At 41.2% G+C, this 20,476-nt stretch overlaps 1 protein-coding gene across 2 annotated transcripts in view; it reads right to left on the minus strand.

The window, feature by feature from the left end:
- Positions 1-12,758: 12,758 nt before the first annotated feature.
- The window catches only part of ADGRF1 (adhesion G protein-coupled receptor F1), a 44,002-nt gene continuing 36,284 nt past the window's right edge, over positions 12,759-20,476 (minus strand). Inside the window, exons 14-15 of one of the 2 annotated variants that reach the window (XM_023763347.1) lie at positions 18,126-18,190; positions 12,759-13,228 (exon numbers count right to left, since the gene is read on the minus strand). In XM_023763347.1, coding sequence (XP_023619115.1) covers positions 13,225-13,228; positions 18,126-18,190 — 69 coding nt within the window. In that variant the 3' untranslated portion in view covers positions 12,759-13,224. Of the gene's footprint in view, positions 13,229-16,463; positions 16,643-18,125; positions 18,191-20,476 lie in introns of those variants that run through there. The other variant, XM_023763346.1, reaches the window with a different exon arrangement.

Genomic DNA, 20,476 nt, shown 5'->3' on the forward strand with positions numbered 1-20,476 from the left:
CTGCCTTGCAAAGCCAGACTTCTGACATTGAGAACTATGAGTTAATAAATGGGTATTGATTTAAGCTGCTAAATTTGTGGTAATGTGTTATGAAGTGATAGAACACTGATATGTATCTCTAGTAATGTATTCTTTATGTGTTTTCCAGAAAGAGGTACGATATGAACCAATGTACAAAGAGACAATATGTATGTATTTCCCCTAACTAATATACTCCCCTAGAAAAGTCTATATTTGGGCTTTTAAAATGAACCATCTTTTTTTAAGAATTATGAAATCATTTAGCTTTGTTTAGAATGTTTATTGTTGTTTCTGTTTGCTTTTTTGTTGTTGTTGTTTTTTGTTTTAGTTTTGCTTTAGTTCAAATCCCAAATTTACCGGTAAAGGGTAAAAAATATAGCTGAGTGCCATACAATAAAATATTATAATTAAAGTTTTTGTGGAATTGTAAAAATACAGAATACTAACTTATTTAAAAAATAAAATGAGAAATGTTAATACTTTCTTTAAATAAATTCAAATTTGGTTTTAAATATAGCTGGGTTGTTTGTTTGTTTTTTCACTATACTAAAGGCAAGAATGAATCCTGAAAGCAGAAATATAGAGAAAAGGAAAAGAAAACTAAAAAATCTAAGAATAAAGAAAGGGAAGGCAGACCTAGATAAGAACAGAGTGAAAATCATTCAGATATTAAGACATGGCAGGAAGGAGGCTGGAAAAACAACAACAACACTAAAAACAAACAATCAAACACACAAACAAAAACCTTTAGTAGGTTTCCAAGTGTTAATCTAAGTAAAGAAAACTTCTTTGGTAAGATCCTATTTCTTTATGTGATTATAGCAACTTTGAAATGCTTATTAACAACTTAGCACTGTTGACAGCTTTCAGCGGCTCTAATCAGTAAAACCTTTGGAGGATCACCTCTCAGTAGGGGCCAGGACCTGGTGCATAGCTTCTGAGCCCAGTGCAAAAGGAAAAGGTCGGCTCCTTGTTCAAAGAACTTCAAGATGGTGTCAGCAGAGCATTACACTGAGCATGCGTTCTTCTGAATGCAGGACCCTGTGCACCTCACAGTGCCCACACCTGTGAAGCTGGCCCAGGTAGGAGCACCCAGAGAGCAGAATTGTCTCCTGGGCTACCCTGGCAGTGAGTAGGGCTAGATTCACCTTGAGGATGAACCAAATTGTTGGAAAGACACACATCTTTTTCCCGTCCCACACTATGCTTTTGGAAGGTCATACTAGGTCTATAATTTGGGTACTAGCTTCCATCCAGCCATCAATTTGTTATTTAATATAGCATTTTATCAAGTATTCACTATGCTCAAGAGTCTATCCTGGGAGCTGGGGAGCTAGCTGGAAGCTTCCATTCAAAGTGTTAATACTCCTCATAGCAAAGTTTTAGAACCAATTTCTTACTATTATTTTTCAGAAGAGAACCTGTCATTGTTTCAGATTGTGTGTAAAAACAATAAAATCTTCGAATTCTTAGGAATTACCCGTATATTAAGAAGCCTCTGAGCCTACCCTGTGCCCATATGACGTATGATCAGCTTGCTACCTATTTCCTCTGGACATTCTGAAATGACCAACTTTAAAATTCAGCCTTTTATGGGAGTATCAGCTCCTTCGTATCCTTTGTGGATTGAGGTTCGATGACATCTAGCTGTAGAGAAGGCCCAAGAGTCTCAATATCCCCTGCCTTGCAGGCCTCTAAGTATCTTGGATTATTTCACTTTTGGTAATGAAATGTACCTGCATGATCTGTTTACTCAAATACTCACCTGCCCAAGATCTCACTTTGTTTAGCACAGATCATTCTCACTGACCTCCGGAAAAATGTACGCCTCCCTGCCTCCATGCCTTTGCCTCTTCTCTGTGGCCCCCCAGTAAGGCTCTTCCCTCCCTTCCTTATCTTATTCAATACACACAAAGGCTGTACATCCTTCAAGCCTGATGTCCAGGCCTTTTAACCCATTAACCCTACTTTTATTAATTTAATAAAAGGAAATGATCAACGTTACATGTACATGTGTATACTACAAATTACTATATGATTTATATTGTAAAAATTGAAATACTTTGCCTTATTTAATACTAAGAGCCATGCTTTAGCACATTTCATCTTTCTAATGCATATTACAAATAATGAACACTGAATGTAATATTTTCTTTATTTTAGAAAATGCTATTTTTATCTTTATTGTTTTGTTTTTTAATTGACCTTTATTGTTAGTATCACAGATGTCCCCCTTTTTCCCCATTGACTCTCTCCATCCTGCACCTGCCTCCACACCCACCCCTCGGGCCTTTACCACACTATTGTCTGTGACTATGGGTTATAGATATATGCATATAAATTCTTTGGATAATCTTTCCCTACCCACCCACCCACCCACCCCGTCTTCCTTCTGAGATTCCACAGTCTGTTCCATGCTTCTATGTCTCTAGATCTATTTTGTTCATCACTTTATTTTGTTCATTAGGTTCCATATATGAGTGAGATTATGTGATACTTGTCTTTCTCTGACTGGCTTATTTTACTTAGCATAATACTGTCCAGGTCCCTCCATGCTGTATTTTTATTATAGGTATTCCCATTTCTCCCCTTTGGTCCCCTCCACCCAGCCCCTGCCCCGCTTGCCTCTGGCCATCACCACACTGTTGTCTGTGTCTATGGGTTATGCATATATGTTCTTTGGCTAATCCCTTCCCCTTCTTTTTAAAAAGTCATTTACAACTCAGAATAAAGGGAACTTAATTAACGCTCCTGTGAAGTTAAGGAGCACAGTTCACGAAACCAACCTGACTAAACCACCAGCTGCAGAGTTTGGGGATTCTCAAGGTCACCCTTGGTTTGATAATTCACTAGAAAGATTTGCAGAACTCACTGAAAACTATCATATTTTCAGTTATAGTTTACTAAGTGAAAGAACACAGGTAAAATCAGCCAAGGGAAGATGTGCATAGGGCAGAGCCCCAGAAAATTTCCAATGTGGAGCTTCCATTTGTCCTCGCCCAATAGAATCATGGATAGCATGAGGCCCTCTGGCAATGGTATGTGACAATACACACAGAGTACTGTCAACCTGAGAAGGCCCCCTGGTTCTTGGGTGTTCAGAGTGTTATTGGAGTTCAATCACATAGACACAGTTGACTCCTGTGTGACTGTCATATCCTACCTCATTAACACCCCTCTGGAAGTAGAGTAGATGCTGCATGGCCCAACCCCTATCATAAATCTCATTGTTCAATTGTTCAGTGTGGCATGAGATCCTAAAGTAAATGAAGACACTCGTATCGGGCAGGACATCCCAAAAGCCAAGAGAAAAAATTCCCAGGAGCCAAAGTCAAAAGCCAAACCTTTCTTTGAGTAAGATGAATGTTTTACTACAGAGCTCCCCAATTGAAACTACAACAGCATGATGGAAGAGAATGCAGCTCGTTACAATTGTTTTGAAATTACTTATGCCCTGGGGAATTTTGCAGAGCGTAGTCTTATGCGTATCTTTTACATTGTGTGTGTATACCTGTGTGTGAGAGACGTCTTTTAGCTAACCAATAATACAATTGCATTATTCTGCTTTAATGATTTTTTTCAGTTGTCCACATGTAGTTTCCATGAAATGCATTATTATTCCCCATTCAGGTTCTGCATTTTCTTACAGAATAACAGAGGCTCCTCCTACCCTCCTATTACCTTTATTCCCAAGCAGGCCTGTGGTAATAATGTTTAACATCGAAGAAGGAAAATTCACCTTGGAAAGTCAGTTGTAGAGAGAATAGAGTTTCTCCCTAAGAATTCTCTCATTTCTCTGCCTATTAAATTTATTATTTCATTCATTGAACAAACCTGATAGATTTGTGCTAGAAATGCTAGAAATGGGGCCATATAGATGAATAAGCCATGTGGTCTTATACTCAAAGTTCTGGGAATCTGGTGACAGAAAGAAACATATAAAAGGTAAGCTACCATATATGATAAAGGTGTCCTCTAACCCTATGAAAACCCAAAGTGCTTCAGCATGTTGCGATCTAGAAACTTGGACAATCAATGGAGAGTTCTATTCTAGCTGGAGCCATAGAGGTGGGGCACTTACCACAGAACTCTCCTTCCAGATCACAGACAGATCCTAGGGCATGGTATTAAGTCGGGGACTCAGGCATCTGCCACCTCATGGACTCAGAATCCAATTATCTTTTTTTCTTCTATTTACTTTGGAATTTGACCTCTTGCTCCCCTTTCAACTTTCCTACTCAAAAGGCACATTACATTGCTATTCAAGACATTAGAATAGCAGGACAGACACCCACGGGAAACACCTCAAATGATTCCAAGGTTTCCATACTTAATCTTTAGTTATTTCACCGTAATTTACCTGGAACCATTTCTGGCTTTGTCATTTATTGTAGAGCAAAATAAACAAAATGAATAAGTATGAAATAAAACATGAGTTATTTTCCATCAAAATAAAAGATTGCGTGAAAGAATAAATTATAAATATATTTAAATACAAGGTGCCCCCCCAAAATGTATACACACTTTAACAGCTGATAACTCAATTTTGAAAATGAAACGTATTTTAATAAATACTGTCTTTATAATTATTCAAAGTCTGTGCATACATTTTTTGGGACACCCTCTATATACAGGCGTACACACATACACACAAAGTAGAAAAGACTGTACATCAGAAAAAAAGACTATAGAAATACCTGAACAAAATCAGCACATCTCGCTTAGGGAAAAAATGTCACTTCCCATCCCCTCGTACACTGCATCTGCCTCTACCCCCCAATGTTATTTGGTCCCAGGACCCATAAAAATTGACTTTGGCCCCATTTTTTTTATTTTTATTTTTTAATATATTTTATTGATTCTTTACAGAGAGGAAAGGAGAGAGATAGAGAGAGTTAGAAACATCGATGAGAGAGAAATATCAATCCGCCGCCTCCTGCACATCTCCTATGGGGATGTGCCCGCAGCCCAGGTACATGCCCTTGACCGGAATCGAACCTGGGACCTTTCAGTCCGCAGGCTGACGCTCCATCCACTGAGCAAAACCGGTTTCGGCAACTTTGGCCCCATTTTAATGACACTCACAGCCGCTATGTATAACATCTACGTCAACTGGTTTCGATGCAGCTTTTAGTATTTTCTCAAAGCACTCCATTAGTCAGCATTGTTATTACCAAGTCAAAAAACATGTTCACTTTCTGCTCCTTTCAAAGCCAGGGCGTGGGGAAATCCGTCCACCTGCCAGCCAGGCAGTGCACACGCAAGCACACGCACGCACACAGGTCCACAGACCAAACAACCACCAAGAAGGAAATGCATGTCTTTTTGGCTTGTCCTGAAGGGCTTGGCAAACAAGGGAAGAACTGAGATGGGGAAATACCGAAAAGCTAATTGATGTGCTTATTCGTCTGCTTAAAAGAAAAACAGGGAGATGTGAGTGGCTCTGGATCATGGTGTGCTGAGGTCGATACACAGTCATATTAAGTGAATGGGCCTTCCGTCCTCATCTCCTCCAACCACATTTTCTCGATCACATCCACAGCTACTTTTTTCTTACACCAGATTTACAAATGACTAATAGAGAAGGCAAAATCGTTTGGAGCAGAGCCATGCCCATGTTTCAAATTGCGCGAAGAGGAAATGTCTGTTAACAACTGATGAATTAGAACTAGTTCACAAATTAATTGGTAATTGTTGAGAAAAGGCAGGTTAATCTTCTGGTGGTTTCTCCTCTGCATTTCAACATCTGGATGGCCAACTGAATCTTTTCTAGCTTTTACTCAATCATCTAGCTCCCCTGTGGACAATTTCAGCATAATATAAAAGTTCTCTGAAATATTGCAAAGCCGACCTTTCCTCTTACAAACCAAATGTGATAGACACCACACACACTCCTGGATGCACTGACACACATACATACACTCAAGCAATTTATAGTTACTGAAGCCAAGAGTTACAGCATGGTGTTATTTTTAATTTCAAAATTGTTGAATTGTTTCTTGGCCTTTCTGGGTTCATTTAGGAGAACATGCACACCTCAAGGGCATATATTGTGTTTTCAACTTCCTTCCTATCCACCACAGCACCACATTGTTTTGAACATAATAGGAACTCAGAATGTGTTGAATGAATATATATATATATATATATATATATATATATATATATATATATATATTCATATATATATTCTAAATACAATGTATTTAAAATAAATATATGACTCAGAACATCTCAATGATTAAAAGCATTTAAAGTAATATATGAAAAGGTGTATTTCAAATGTACACAATTCATATTCAAATTGAATGCCAATAAGCTCTACCATCCAAGATTAAAGTACAGTCCTCACTAGCAAGAAATACATAATCTAGCAGGTGAAACAAGATTGATGGAGATGAAAAACAGCAAATGTTGGAAAAAGTAGGCAGTAAATATCCTCCTGTAACATCTTGGCGGCTACTTAAGCACCACAAGGTTCAGAGGAGAGGGGAGTTGATGAAGGAAGGAGCACACAAGAATGTCTTCAATGCAGGACATAAGATGCCCATGGAAGCTTGAATAACCAGGGAGATTTGCAAAGGTGGAAAAGGGTGTGGTGGGCTTTCAAGGTGAGTGAAACAACATGGCGAGTGGTTTCTTTCCTTTTTTGGAACTTGAGCATACAAGTTGATGAACCAAGTTATTTATTGACAGGACCTAAGTCCTCCAAAGAAATAAAAATTCCACCTTGCAAGACAGCAGAGGGTAGGAGAGAGGAAGAAGAAACCGACCAGGCAAGCTGAAAAGCTGTAGACTTGTGACGGGTTTGTAACCACACGCATGCTGGGTGAGAGACACATAGGTTCCACATGGGCAGGAACCTCCTCTGGCTTGTTCCTCTTGTTCACCACGGTGTCCCCAATACCTAGAATGTGCCTGGACTTCTGTTGAGTGGACGAATGAATCTTGGAAAGACTCCGAGTGAGACCCAGGCTCACACACTTCCCAGCAGAACCATTTCAGAGACGTGCAGGGCTAATGCTCTGTTTGTTTTCCTGAATGAGTTTAATGGTGTTTGCTAAAAATACAAGCCCGTTTCCCCATTCGAGTAAAGGTGAAAGAACTCCAGGAATGCTCTCTTCCCCTCAGAAGTGTGTGAGGGTCAGGTTCTTTGCTAAGCCCAGCTGTTCCCTGCCTAGAAGCCTGAAGTGTGCTTGCTCATTCCAAAGTTTGCCTGACTACCAATGTTAAAGGTCACCGTGTTCAGCCCTTTACAAACAAGCCAGATATTTATTTTGCTTGTCTCATCTGTGCAGGCTGAAGAGTGACTAGGTGTGGTAGAGTTTCTTGTGCGTAATGGCTTCAAATCTCGTCAAATCCCTTGATTAGTTTCAACTATATACAAAGAAAGAACATGTTCCAACTAAGAAAAGTGGAATGAGTTGAGATGTCTTTTCATCTGATGAAAATAGAAAGCAGAATACGTTTTATTCTTTATCCTATAAATTGGGGGTAACTGTGATATGTCACTTTTGTCTGAAAATGGCCCTTTTCCTCTTATGCTTTCCACCTCTTCCACCCTGACCTTTACTTCAGACAAATAGAGTAAATTAGAGATCCAACTCAGTAGGCATCTCTTTTTTCCTTGCGTGGTCTCATAAGCCCTTCAGGAAAATAGGAAGGTCAGTGGCCCTCAGACAGTAACCTTTACCGTCTGCACTTTGTTTGCCTTCTAGGAATATAAAACCCTTTGTAATTTCTCCACAACATGCTTTCAGTAGCAGTAGAAATATAACATATTTCTTTTTCTCCTCCTTTTTACTTTTTTTTTCTGGCCCTCATGCCTTCATGTTTTTTAACATCCAATAAAGTCGTTTGTTTTTTGTTTTGTTTTTTTTACTTGTTTGTTCTCTTGCTTGTTTATTGGACAGGCCTTCCCTGCCCGCTGTTCCCCTGAAGATGGGCTGAGAATGAACATGGAGGATTTCTGAGGGGCTTCTCATGTGACGTGACTTTTGACTTCTCCACTGTGGGAGAAAGAACAGTTATCTCCCCATTCAAGAAATTCAGCCTGGAAGCTGGGCTTCCTGAGAGTGTTCTCACTGACACTCCTAGGAAGTCTCCTGGGAGGCCGTTTGACATTCCTGACTTTCTCATTGTCCATAGATTGTGGAAGTTATGGCTAGGGAAGCAAAGATTACAGCCTCTGACTCCTGAAATAGCTACACCACCTGCAAAGGACATAGGTAGACCCAGCAGTAGACCTCTTCCCAGAAACCGAGAGGTCACCAGTTCGATTCCTGGTCAGGGCACATGCCTGGGTTGTGGGCATGATCCCCAGTGGGGGACGTACAGGAGGTAGCCAATCGATGAATTATATCGATGTTTCTATCTCTCCCTCTTTCTATAAAAGTCAATAAAACATATTAAAATTTTTTTTAAAAAAAGACCTGTCAACCATAAACTCCATGTATTTTAGATGCTAAGAGATGACATTTCCTGGTAGGACTAAATTAACAGGGGGATAGGAAGAAATTAAAGTAAAATAATGTGATAGATACCAAGGGGCATCTTGGTAACCTCCACCCCCTCACCATCACTTCAGTCATTCTGGGGTCTTGAGTAGTTTTTGGAGCAGAAATACTATGTGCTTTGGAGTAAGAGATCCCTGGGTTTACTCACTTTTTGTCACTTTCTAGATGAACTTGGCCTCTGTTTCTATCTCAGTAGAGCTGAGAGGGGAATGATAAAGAAGATTGAGTGACATTCTCTGTGTAAAGAATCTAGTGTTGGGACAGTAGGTGGGACACAGACATCTGTAACAGGCTTGTTCAGCCTAAAAGGCACTGATCTTCAGTAAGATGTGCTGTGAGTGGACTCTGAACAAGATGGAGATGATCTGCATGAGCGTTTAGTCAGTGTGGCACAAGGAAAAGGTACCTGTACCTATGCCAACGTTCAACCAGGAGCCAAGGCTGTGTCTTAAACTGATATATGTGGACGGACGCTAACTCCCGGACTCCTCGCTACCATTCCTCCTCCTGGGAAAGTTTTAAGATAACAGCCTGTGTAGGAACCATGTGTTATAATATACTCTTGTTTAGCAGGAAGAGGCATTTGCAAAGGCAAAGCTGGAATTCAATGGTGAAGTTTCACCTCTTGGCAGTAGAAGTTGCTGGTCCCTACCAAGGGGCAGATAATGCCTGATTCTGAACAGAGTTGCTCACTGCCCATTTTGTGTCTGCTGTGTATCTTTGCACATGAGGGTGGGTGATCGGATGTACTGTGGGGAGAACCCCAGAGTTAACACTGACATATGGGGCATTATAGCACCTCCGAGCTGGCAGAGACATGGGGAGGAGGGTGGTGTGTGCAGACTTAACACTTCCCTTCCCATTACCTTCAGGGCCAGCATCACAGTCTTCTGCATATCGGCTATGATCACACACTCAGCAGCTTTGGGAGGGTTGTGAATTTTTTGACAAAATAAAATTCATCCAGACCCACTTTTTGTGTGTGTATAAATAGAAGTAACCATGTGGAATAAGGCAGTTTTTATTTTGAAAATTAGGTATAAATGCTCTAAAGTTCTGAGATCTGTTCCCTTTGTATTTCATATACAGTTCAGGCTCAGAGAAAATTTCCAAATTTCTTTTGTGAATTTTTGAAATAAACAGCAAATATAAGTTTACAAGGCAGAATACGTACTTGTATAAAGTGGGTCCCATTTATGTGGCAGGATAAACTCTTGAAAGATACATTTCTAATGTTTAATGATGGTTATTTGATGGTGTGGGGAAACTAGGGAAGCAAAAGTATAATAAGAAAAGAATTTTTATTTTTGTTAATATTTTTTATTGATTTCAGAGAGGAAGAGAGAGGGAGATAGAAACATCAATCATGAGAGAGAATCAGTGACCAGCTGTGTCCTGCACACCCCCTACTGGGATCGAACCCACAACCCAGGCATGTGCCCTTGACCAGAATCAAACCCAGGACCCTTCCGTCCAAAGTCTGGCTGAGCCAAACCAGCTAGGACAGGAAAAGAATTTTTATTTTCTTTCTTAAATACTTCTATAATAAAATAAATGTGAAAAGTAATAATAGCTAATATTTATTGAGCACACACTATGTTTTAGGAATTTTGCTCCATGCACTATTGCATTTAATTTTCATAACAACCCCAAGGGTAGGTTCCACCACTGTCTCAATTTCACCATTGAGGAAATCGAGGCGTTGGAGGGCCTCTATCACCTGCCAGGGAACGTTAGGCTAAGTGTAAGGGCTATAACACAAATGTGGAGTCCAGTTCCTATACTCCTGGCCACTGTACCACACTTCCTCAATGAATAAAAAAATACAACTTAAGATTCCTTTTGCGGAAACAAAGAGTCAGTCTCACACCTCATAGTCACACCTCCTATACATCTTGTGCTTATGCTTGCATATAAACTTTGGTTCATTTAAACGCTCAGTCAAACGAATATTTCTGTACTACACAGCCCCTCCCCACAGCTGCAGGGTCCGGATGAGGCAACGTGCATACACTGGTGGTGGGCGGGGCGGAAGGAAGAGAGGCCGGAAAAGGACATCTCAGGCTGGTGGCTGGTCTTCCTTAAAGTAAAAAACAAAGGGCAGAGGAAGAGAGGGGCCAGAAGGGGTTGGTGTTCAGGAACCTGGGAGCACTGCACAGTTGGAAATGCCCTCTTTCGAAGCTACAGCAATGCTCTTGGATATACTTTAAGTTCTATTGTATGCTAATAAGGAAAAAATAATTAGAAATGTCTTTTGGTTAGTCGGGCTTCAGTGTTCTTTCTCGTACTTTTTCGTACAAACTTCTTTGCCTGGGCTAATTTTCTTTCTACTTGTCAAGGGTCATTACATTTTCTATAGGATAATGAGCAAGAAGGAGAAATATACAAAGGGGTTCCTGCCTCTTTCCCCTCACCTTGTAACGGGTATTTTCTAAGCCATCTGGACAGAAAGCCCCAATGTGTTTTGCTTGAGGACATCCTGGCACGCTGACCTTCATACTCCTAAACATTTGGGTGTATTTTCCCACAGAAAAAGAGGAAGAGAAAAGAAAAAGTATTGAATGCCTCTAGTATTCAGGCTGCTTTACTTCCTTCTCCACCCAAGCCTCCCAGGGAAACCTGGAAGGTGACTGTCAACTGTCCCATTTCACCACGTGATGGAGATCAGGTAGCCCGTCGAAGTGTCAGTAGCAGAACTGAGATCTGAACCTTTGTCGATGGCCCCCGAAGACTGGACCTTTCCTCTAAGCTCACTGCTTTGAAACAGTAACAGTGTCCTACCTGGAGACTTCGTGCTTTGTTACTGACCTTCTGAATATTATTATTGGCCACCACTTGTTAGATGCTTACCAAATACCAGGCAGTATGCTGGGAATGTTCAGGCTTCTCTCATGTTCTCCCAACAATGACTTCGCTGACAGATGGAGTGACTGAAGGTTTGGTCATGTAACCGAGTTAATGCACTTAGTAAGTGTGGGAGCCAGGCCTCCAGCCCTTTCCTTCCTAACAGTGATAGTACAGCGCCCAGAGTGCTGCCATCCAGCTCCAAACACACCTCTGCTCCCACCATTCCACAGAGGAGCTTCATTCCTGAGGCTCTCAGAAGTGTTGGCAACAGGAAATGAAACTGCAGGAGGTCCTCTCTCCCACCCCTCCCCACCCTCCTGCATCAGGGGAGGCTAGGAGCCTGTCTCAAAGTTCCCTTTCTGGGTTCCCTAAGTCAGGGGTTTCCAAATTTGAGCAGCCATTAGAGCAGCGATTTTCAAACTTTTTTATCTCGTGGTACACATAACCTACTTACTAAAATTCTGCTGGACACCAAAAAATATATTATGGGCCCAGTTGGCGTGGCTCAGTGGTTGAGCATTGACCTATGAACCAGGAGGTCCCGGTTCGATTCCCGGTCAGGGCATAGGCCCGGGTTTCGGGCTCGATCCCTAGTGGGGGGCATGCAGGAGGCAGCCAATCGATGATTCTCTCTCATTATTGATGTTTCTCTCTCCCTCTCTCTCCCTCTCCCTCTCCCTTCCTCTCCAAAATCAATAAAAATATATTTAAATATCAATATATAATGATTTTTGCCAATATCACCAAAAAAAAGATAATTTTGATTCATTCACATCAGATGGCTATTGTGTTGGCTGTTGTCATTTTTTAAATTTGACAATCTAAGGAAAAAGAGGTCCATGCCCTAGACTAAAAAGTCAGGTATCGCATATTTCAAAAATTCTTGTGGCACACCAGTTGAAAATTGCTGCATTAGAGTCATCTGGAGGGTTTGTTCGATTCCCGGTCAGGGCACACACCTCAGTTGAGGGTTCCATCCCCAGTCATAGCATATGGGTTTGTTTCTTTCTCACATCGATGTTTCTCTCTCTCAATCCTGTCCTCTATCTAAAATCAATAAAAACATATCCTCAGGTGAGGAATAAAAAAACAAACAAACAAACAAAAAAAGAAACAGGTGACCCTGAACCTCATTCCTGCGTTTCTGATTTAGGAGGTCTGGGGTAGGCCCAAGAATTGGCATTTCTAACAAGTTCCAGGTCAGGCTGATACTGCTGAGGGGGGTACATTAGAGAGTCATTACTTTAATTTCAGAGAAAACAGACATGAGCACTTTGTGTGATGCAAACTTTACTGTATAAAAAATTGTCAACGTCAATTCTAGGAGTGATTCCATAAATGCAACTTATTTATTTATTGCTTAATTCACAGAAAGGAGGGGGCTGTGTGATATTCTCCACGATCAGGTGAAATAGAGGACAGGTGGGGCTGGCTTCCCCGCCCAGCTGACTTCAGGGAAACAAAACCACATTATCGCCAGCGCCAGGCGAAGCTCGCAGGCCACAGAGCGTTGTCCTTGGCAGTGCCCGGCTCGTGTTGTCATGGAATCCACAGCTGCCTTGCCCGTGCCCTGTTGGGGGACACGGCTGAGATCTAACAACCAGGAAATCTTATCCACAAAAGCAGTGTGTCCCTTGGCAACACATCACACTGGGGCGCTCCTTGGCTCTGGTTTCAAGCATCAGGTCAGAATTCCAAAGGGGTGTTGCCTCCCATCTGGTTGGCATAAATGTCGCTGTTGGCAATGCTTTATCTGTGATTCCTACCCAGCAAGATAAGGTCTTGCCAAACCTACTTGGGCTGGTACTCTTTGGTGATAAATTTCTCTTCTCCCAGGGTGTTACCTATGAAGAGACACAGAATCGGAGAAAGTCAGGACTGGAAGGATCTCAGAGTTTATCTAACAAATACAGGTTTTACTGATGGGAAACGGGAAAGCATCTGAGGAATGACGGAGGCAAGGTGGAGGCCGGGCCTCCCAAGGACTCCACCCTGGAGAGAACCCTCCACACTAGCCCCACAGGAAGCCATTCGGACACACTGGGTTAGGATCAAGCCAGGTGAAATGCAGACCAGTTCCCGGAGAATTCGTGGTAGCAGGGACCTAAGGGACTCTTCATAGGAAGATGAGGGCTGAGTAGCAAATTGCCATCAGCTCTGGTCCTTCCTGACCGCCTTGGAGGACCTACTGAATCCCTGCTCTAAATGCAGTCACTGGTCTATGTTGGTTGGTTGTTTTGCTCTCTCCAGCCTAGAGACCCTGGGTACAAAATGGACTTTCTAGAGTTTGGGTAACTCAGTCATTGAAGTGTGGCTCGTGTTTGACAAAACTATACAATTTACCAAACTATTTTCTCCCAAAGGAAGAGATGAATAAAAATAAAAAATAAAAAATCCCCAGAGTGCTCCCAATCTGTTTTGCACCACGTAGTTGAATTAACTGGTTTCCTAGCAGGTGAAAATTCCACACCAGCCATGGCTAATTCCTGCTTTGCTTAGAAACAGCCTTCACTGTTTACCAGTATCCTTGGGCATAAGCCCAGGAAACAGAGGTATTGTTTGCTGTTCTGAAACAGAGCTATTATGCTCTAACTCCCTAATTTATTTTACTAGACAAATCACAGCAAGAACACTGTAAATTGTTCCTAATTAGAGAAGTTGGATTAAAATGTGTTTCAAACCCCCAAATTCCAGAGTGGACCGCAGGTGTGTCTACTCTCCCAGCAATTTGTCTAGGATTTATTTCTCGGTCCGAGTTCGCCCCCTGAAGTTTGATAAAGGTAAGTACAGCACAGCCCTTCTGCCATCTTAACAAAAGGCAGTCTTTCTCATTAAGAATCGTTCAGAAGGCAATAGGTTTGGGGCTTTTAGAGAAATCTGCATCAGTCTGAAAAACTTTCTAAGTGCCATCGAATGACTAGTTGTTGGCCCCTTTATTTGTTCTGGAAGCATGAGAAAAACTTGAAATTAATCTTTCTAAAATAGCGAGTTACAGATCTGGAAGAGCTTATTTGATAAAAGGCCAGGCAAGGTGAAAACATGATTCCATTCTTTTGTGAAACATCCAACAGTGGGATTTCTTCCTCTAAGTGCCTATTATACTCAGATATCAGAGATCTTCATGTTTCAAATTGAGATAAGCAAGTCAGGTGCTTTATCTTCCCTGACTCGGCAGTACAGTAAGGCCTTGACTTCTGAGTGTCCCGACTAATGAGTTTTTCGAGATACGAGCCATCTCTAGGCCAATTTTTTGCTTTGAGTTGCGAGCTAAAATTCGGGTTATGAGCCAGCTTCAGAAATCCCACCGCTAGTTGGTGCAGTGAACGTCACAGTGAACGCCAGTGATTTGGCATACGAGTAATTTGAGTTACGAGCTCCGTCACAGAACAAATTAAACTCATAAGTCAAGGCCCCACTGTATTTAACCCAATTGAAATCCTTCTCAAAATGCTCTTCTTAGCTTCTGGGACGGCAGGTTCCCCTGGCTTCCTACCTACTTCACAGGCTGCTCCTTCTCATTCCCCTGTACTGGGTCCTCCTCCTCTCCCTCCCTCATGATGATGGGGTGCCTGGCTCAGTGCTTGGACCCTCTTACTTCTCTCCCTGTATCCGCTGTGTGAGATCTAGTCCCATGGCTTTAAGCACCATCTCTTTTTTGGAAGCTCAACTGGGGAAGAACTCACTTACAGCTTATTCGGGTTATTGATAGAATTCATTTCATTGCAATTGTGAGATTAAGAGCCTTGGATTTTTGCTGACCTTTGGTTAGAGGCTACCTGAGACCCTCATGGTCACCTTCACTTCCCTGTCACATGGGATTCTCCAACATGGCCACTTACGTCCTTACGCCTGCAAGGAGAGTCTCTTACTCCAGCCTGCTTTTAACACAGTGAGTTAATCTATGCAAAGCATTGCCTGGCACATGGTGAGTACTCTATAAATGTTGGTTCTTCTTCTTTGACTTCTTACCATCATTGTCATCACCATCACACCACCACACCACCACCACCACCACCACCACCATCATCACAATTATTGTTAAAAGAAATCAACTCTTGCCTTAAAAACTACAGTGTAAATCTCTAGAAACAGGGAGGAATCAAAGGTTCTTGGTTCTTCTGGGGCTGGGACTCAGGTGAGCCAATGGGGATGGAAATATGGAAGAAAATGTCACTTCACACAGTGTCTATTCGCCTGCTGTTCTGTATTTCACATACAAGTGGCACTGGCTATATGTGTAAATAAGTTTCAGAAAGTACCTCCAATGTATTATGAAAGAAATCCAGGATGTTTTAAGGTATCTCCCTGAAGCTAACAACCAAACTCTCCCACATTTTGCTGCTTACATAGAGAAAATTCTGGAAGTAATGAACCACATGTATAACCTCATAAAGCTTTCGTAGGATTGCAGGTAATTTTCAAAGCTCTCATGGGACTGTAGAAAAGGACTAGGAAGCAAATGTCCTAAAAGTCCCCAATGACCTGTCATTGTCTTTATAGTCATTGGCCAGTCATGTCACCTGGCCAAGCTTCCATGCCCTCACCTCTGTACTAGGTCTGCCTGCACACCTCACATCACTGGATTGGGGACCAGATGAAAGTGCCTTGCAAACTGAAAAATACTGCATTAAGTATGAAATGGAAGTTCTCATTTTATTTCTGATTAACTTTCAAAGTTGAATAACTGAACCTAAAAAGCAAAAAAGTAAGCATAAGATCCAACTGGAAAATGTGGGAGGGAAATGACTATTTTCTAAAGAAATTTATACCAATGACTTTTTGATAAGAATGTGAACATGGCCCATCAATGTATCTAAGGCAATTTCATGACATTTTCTTACTCTGATTCAGAGGATTGGAAGTGCCATATGAAAAGTGCTATTTTATGAAAAAGGACAGGCAGCTTGTGGCAGTGAGGGACTGGTACAACTGACATAATTTCCGACAAAACCTACTCTTCTACATTTATGTAGCAATCCCTTTGACTCAAACCACATGAAAATCAATCTTTCCATTTCATTGAAGATAAAGAGGGCAGTGACAAAGCTAAAACCTCCTACTTTTAGTCCCAGACTTTTCAATCAGAAAATTCCATCTACTATTGAGCTAATTTCTTCCCTGACATTTAGCTAGAAATGTCAAGTTGCTCCAAAACTTTTTTTCTTGATTTTATGGTTTCCAGCCTTATTCAGTTGATAAAAACTGAGTTAGCATGATGTCATTTGAGGACTCTCCAGTCTGAGAAAATGCATAAGTGCCTAAGAGAGGAAAAAGATGGTTAGAACTCTGGCTACTAAGTTGGAACGAAGCATGAGACCAAAATGAAAAGAAGCCGATGCAATTCCTTACAACTCTGGACAGTTTTAGGAAGATAGTAGGGAAAGTTCTAGAATATAGCTGGCCAACACGAACAGCATTTCATTAATGCCACAGAAACTGGGGTTTGTCAGACATCTCTCGTTTGACAAGAGAAGCACCATGCTTTTCAGATATTGCTGGGAAATGAGAAAAGGCAGATTTGAGATCACAGAATGTCATTGCTGGGAGGAGCCTTAGCGATCTCTTCATTTTTTTGGTTTTGTTTTGTTTTTCATTTACTGATGAGGAACAAAATCCAAAAAGTAAAGAAGTTTGTCAGAAGCCCTCAGGCTGGTTGGTGGCAGTAATATTGGGACCCAAGGCTCCTGAATGAGCACGTTAAGCATTTTGGGAGAGAAGTATCTTCTCAAATTCAGACACTTGAACTTCATCTGGTGACTGAATTCAAATAATTTTGATTGGAATCTCACTGAGTTGCCTGTTTCCCTACCTTAATAAGGTACCAATGTAATTTTAACATGAAATGGGACTCTTAAGTGTGACTTCAGCTTAACTTGTAACGTGGTGTCTCTCCCTCAGCCTCGATGCTACATGCTCCCTTCTCCTCCAGCAATACTGCAACTATCTGCAATGCTTAAATACCAGTCTTCTGGGAGCTCAATGTCATTCACAACAGCCAATATCTGAGCATAGAAACAAGGCATGTCATAGGCAGAGGGGACAGTGCTGTCTTCCCCAAAGCAGATAGTGGTTCCTCCCTTTCCAGGAGCACTCTAGGGAGGAGGATATGTCCAACACTAGGGCATAAGCACCTGGCCCATGCCCACTGCTCAGCAGCTGGCACAGAAGGAGAGACTCTGGTAAGGACACAATTGATGTTAGTTTAACCACACTTCTTCACCCCATGGCCTCAGTGATCAATGTCACAGATTTATACACTGTCTAATCGAGAAGATACTAGTATTTTGTGATGAAATGAAACATGATAGTCGCTGATCTCCAGGAGTGTCAAATCCCCAATACTGTATTATTGTGTCAACCCTGAGCACCATTCAGACAAACTCTGGACACACAGCTGGCTGATACTCTCACACTTCTCAAGTGAATTTTTAAGAAGTTGCCATTGAGCCCAGTTAGCGTGGCTCAGTAGGTGAGCATCAACCCATGAACCAGAGGGTCACGGTTCAATTCTTGATCAGAGCGCATGCCTGGGTTGTGGGCTGGATCCCCAGTGCGGGGTGTGGAGGAGGCAGCCAATCAATGATTCTTTCTCATTGTTGATGTTTCTATCTCTTTCTTCCTTCCTTTCTGAAATCAATAAAAAATATATATATATTCTAAAAGTTGCCATTGAGTTTTCCTTATTTGATGTATTCAGAGTCTCTTCCTACCTTTTATATCCTTTGGTTTATTGTGACTCACCTTTGTGTTGCACTGGGTTGAAAGACTGCAAATTTGGGTTTGGCAGATAATTCTGATGAGTTTTGCTGCACAAAAGAAAAATGAGTCATTTGGGCATAGTATCCTTTCAGTGACAGTGAACATTTCCTAACTTCTTGATGTCATTAACAATCCTTTATTCTATTACATAGCACATTATTATCCTTTTAAGAAATTTGAATACTCACTTCTTTATTCTTTATTCTGCTTTAATCAATTTGAAATGCTTAAAACTTATTTCTAAGCGAATTTTTGTTCCTGTATATTCTTGGAACTTCTAACAACAAACTACAAAAACAGCTCTAAAGGATGTATTATCGTTTTTTATGCCCAGGCTTACATTTCTTGGTTCACATATTTATCACTAGAAAAACCTATCATGGGAAAACAATACTTCTAGTAAAAAATGGTCTCCAGTAAAGCTTTGTTTTATTCTGCCTCCTCTTAGTATTCAAATCTCTTTGTGAATAATGCCTTTGTCATTGATGCAGAGGCTAAAACAGAATTAAAATTTTTTAAACTAAATTATCAAACTGAAATAAAATATTTAAAAGAAACAGCGTGCACTTACTGGGAAAGGTAAAAGTGTTAAGACACATTATCTCCTTTACCCACTCAATAATTAATTTATTCATTAATTTAACATCTCATATTGAGTGCTGTTGTGTGCCACATACTATTTTAGACACCATGGATATCAAAAGGAGTAAGCTCAATTTCTTGCCACAGTTCATGTCATGAGGAAGCTAAATCAAGATAGGAGAAATAGGTTCTTATAGGTAGTAGATAGCCCAGTGATAGCCTCCTGATTTTCATTGAGTCTAACCCACATCAAGCTCTGAAAAATATATATATATATATATATATATTATAGAGACAAGAATGAGAAATGTCTGAAAGTTCCAAAGCAAATTTTCTAGAATTCAGTGTTCATAAACATACACTACTATAACCCTAAAGAAAAATTTTAAGGTTGTGATCATTGCCATTTAAACTACATCTTGCCCCATTTGGAGAGAAGAGTCTTAGGTTGCAACAAACTCAAGGACTCTTCAGAGTCTGGGGAAAAGCAGCCTCTTATGCATTTACAGTTACATAGGTTTCAGCTGTTGCATGAAAGCAGGAACTGAGTCATGGGAAACAGGAATAAATAAACCCCTTCTTTGTGGAGAGGATACCTGTAGAGGTCACTAGAGTCTGACTCTTGGTTCAGAGTTGTAGACTGTGGCTAGGGACAATGGAAGGTCCAAGAAGAGACCCCGAGCCCTCAGCAGGGGGAGGATTTTGAGAGAAACATCATTGTGGGTCCCCACAGAGTTCTGGTGGCTTGAGGGCTAGTATTTGCTGAGAACATCATTGGTTTCTGCTTCTATTCCCTTCAGCCAACTATTCAAATGTTCACTGCTGTTTTCAGGATTCTCTACTCACCAACCCTTTGCCCATTGCTCAATGGATGACCTTGTCTCCTACTTAAAACAAAACAAAACAAAACAAAAAAACCCAGGTCTGAATTGTCCCACATCATGTCCCCAATTTGTACATGTTGCCCTGTCTGCACCAGCCTGAAACTTCCTGTGTCCAGGGAAGAGCTTGATCCCTCCATCTGCTGTCCAACTGCTCAACCTGACTTCCCAGGAATCTTCTTCTGTCAATTATCCTTCCTCTCTCATTGTTTTCTCTTTGCTGGCTCCTCCTGACAAATGGACTTGTTCACATCCTGGCAACTCAGGTCGCCCTGCTCCTCATGGTTCTGTGTCTTTCATCCTCACTCTCTTTCCTCTCCCACGAGAGAATCGTGACAGGAGAATTCATCCCCAGTGTAATCTCTTCTACTTCTCATCATTCCTCAACCAGTGTAATCAGGGTTGCTGCGGGTTCATTCCAACTCCCTCTTGAAATTACAAATACTCATCTCTTCTGCTCAATGTACTTTTGTTTTAAAGCGAATAAGTGACCTAACCAAAAAACAAAATCCCATTTTTATCACTTGGTTTGAAAACACACTTGGAGATAGGGTGCAATCCAGGAGACAAAGACCCCTCACTGACCACCGGGGCCTTCTGACAAGTGTCAACACTATGTTAGAAACAGGCAGAAAAGACACTGTCAGGCATCTCTGCTTTTGCTTTTGTTTTTGTTTTGTTTTGTTTTGCTTATTTTAGGGTGTTTTTCTCTCTCTGCTTGCAGGGTGAAGAAGGTAAGGTTTTCCTTCAATGCAGTTGCATATGCAGTAGCTTCCTCCTTTTCGTAAGAGCAGTGACTTATTTATTAATTTCACATGTGTGGCTCAAGGGATTTCAGTTCTTAAGACATAAACTCAAAGTCACAAAACG

Source organism: Myotis lucifugus, unplaced genomic scaffold (genome assembly GCF_000147115.1).
Source record: "Myotis lucifugus unplaced genomic scaffold, Myoluc2.0 scaffold_281, whole genome shotgun sequence".
NCBI classification, from domain to species: Eukaryota; Metazoa; Chordata; class Mammalia; order Chiroptera; family Vespertilionidae; genus Myotis; species Myotis lucifugus.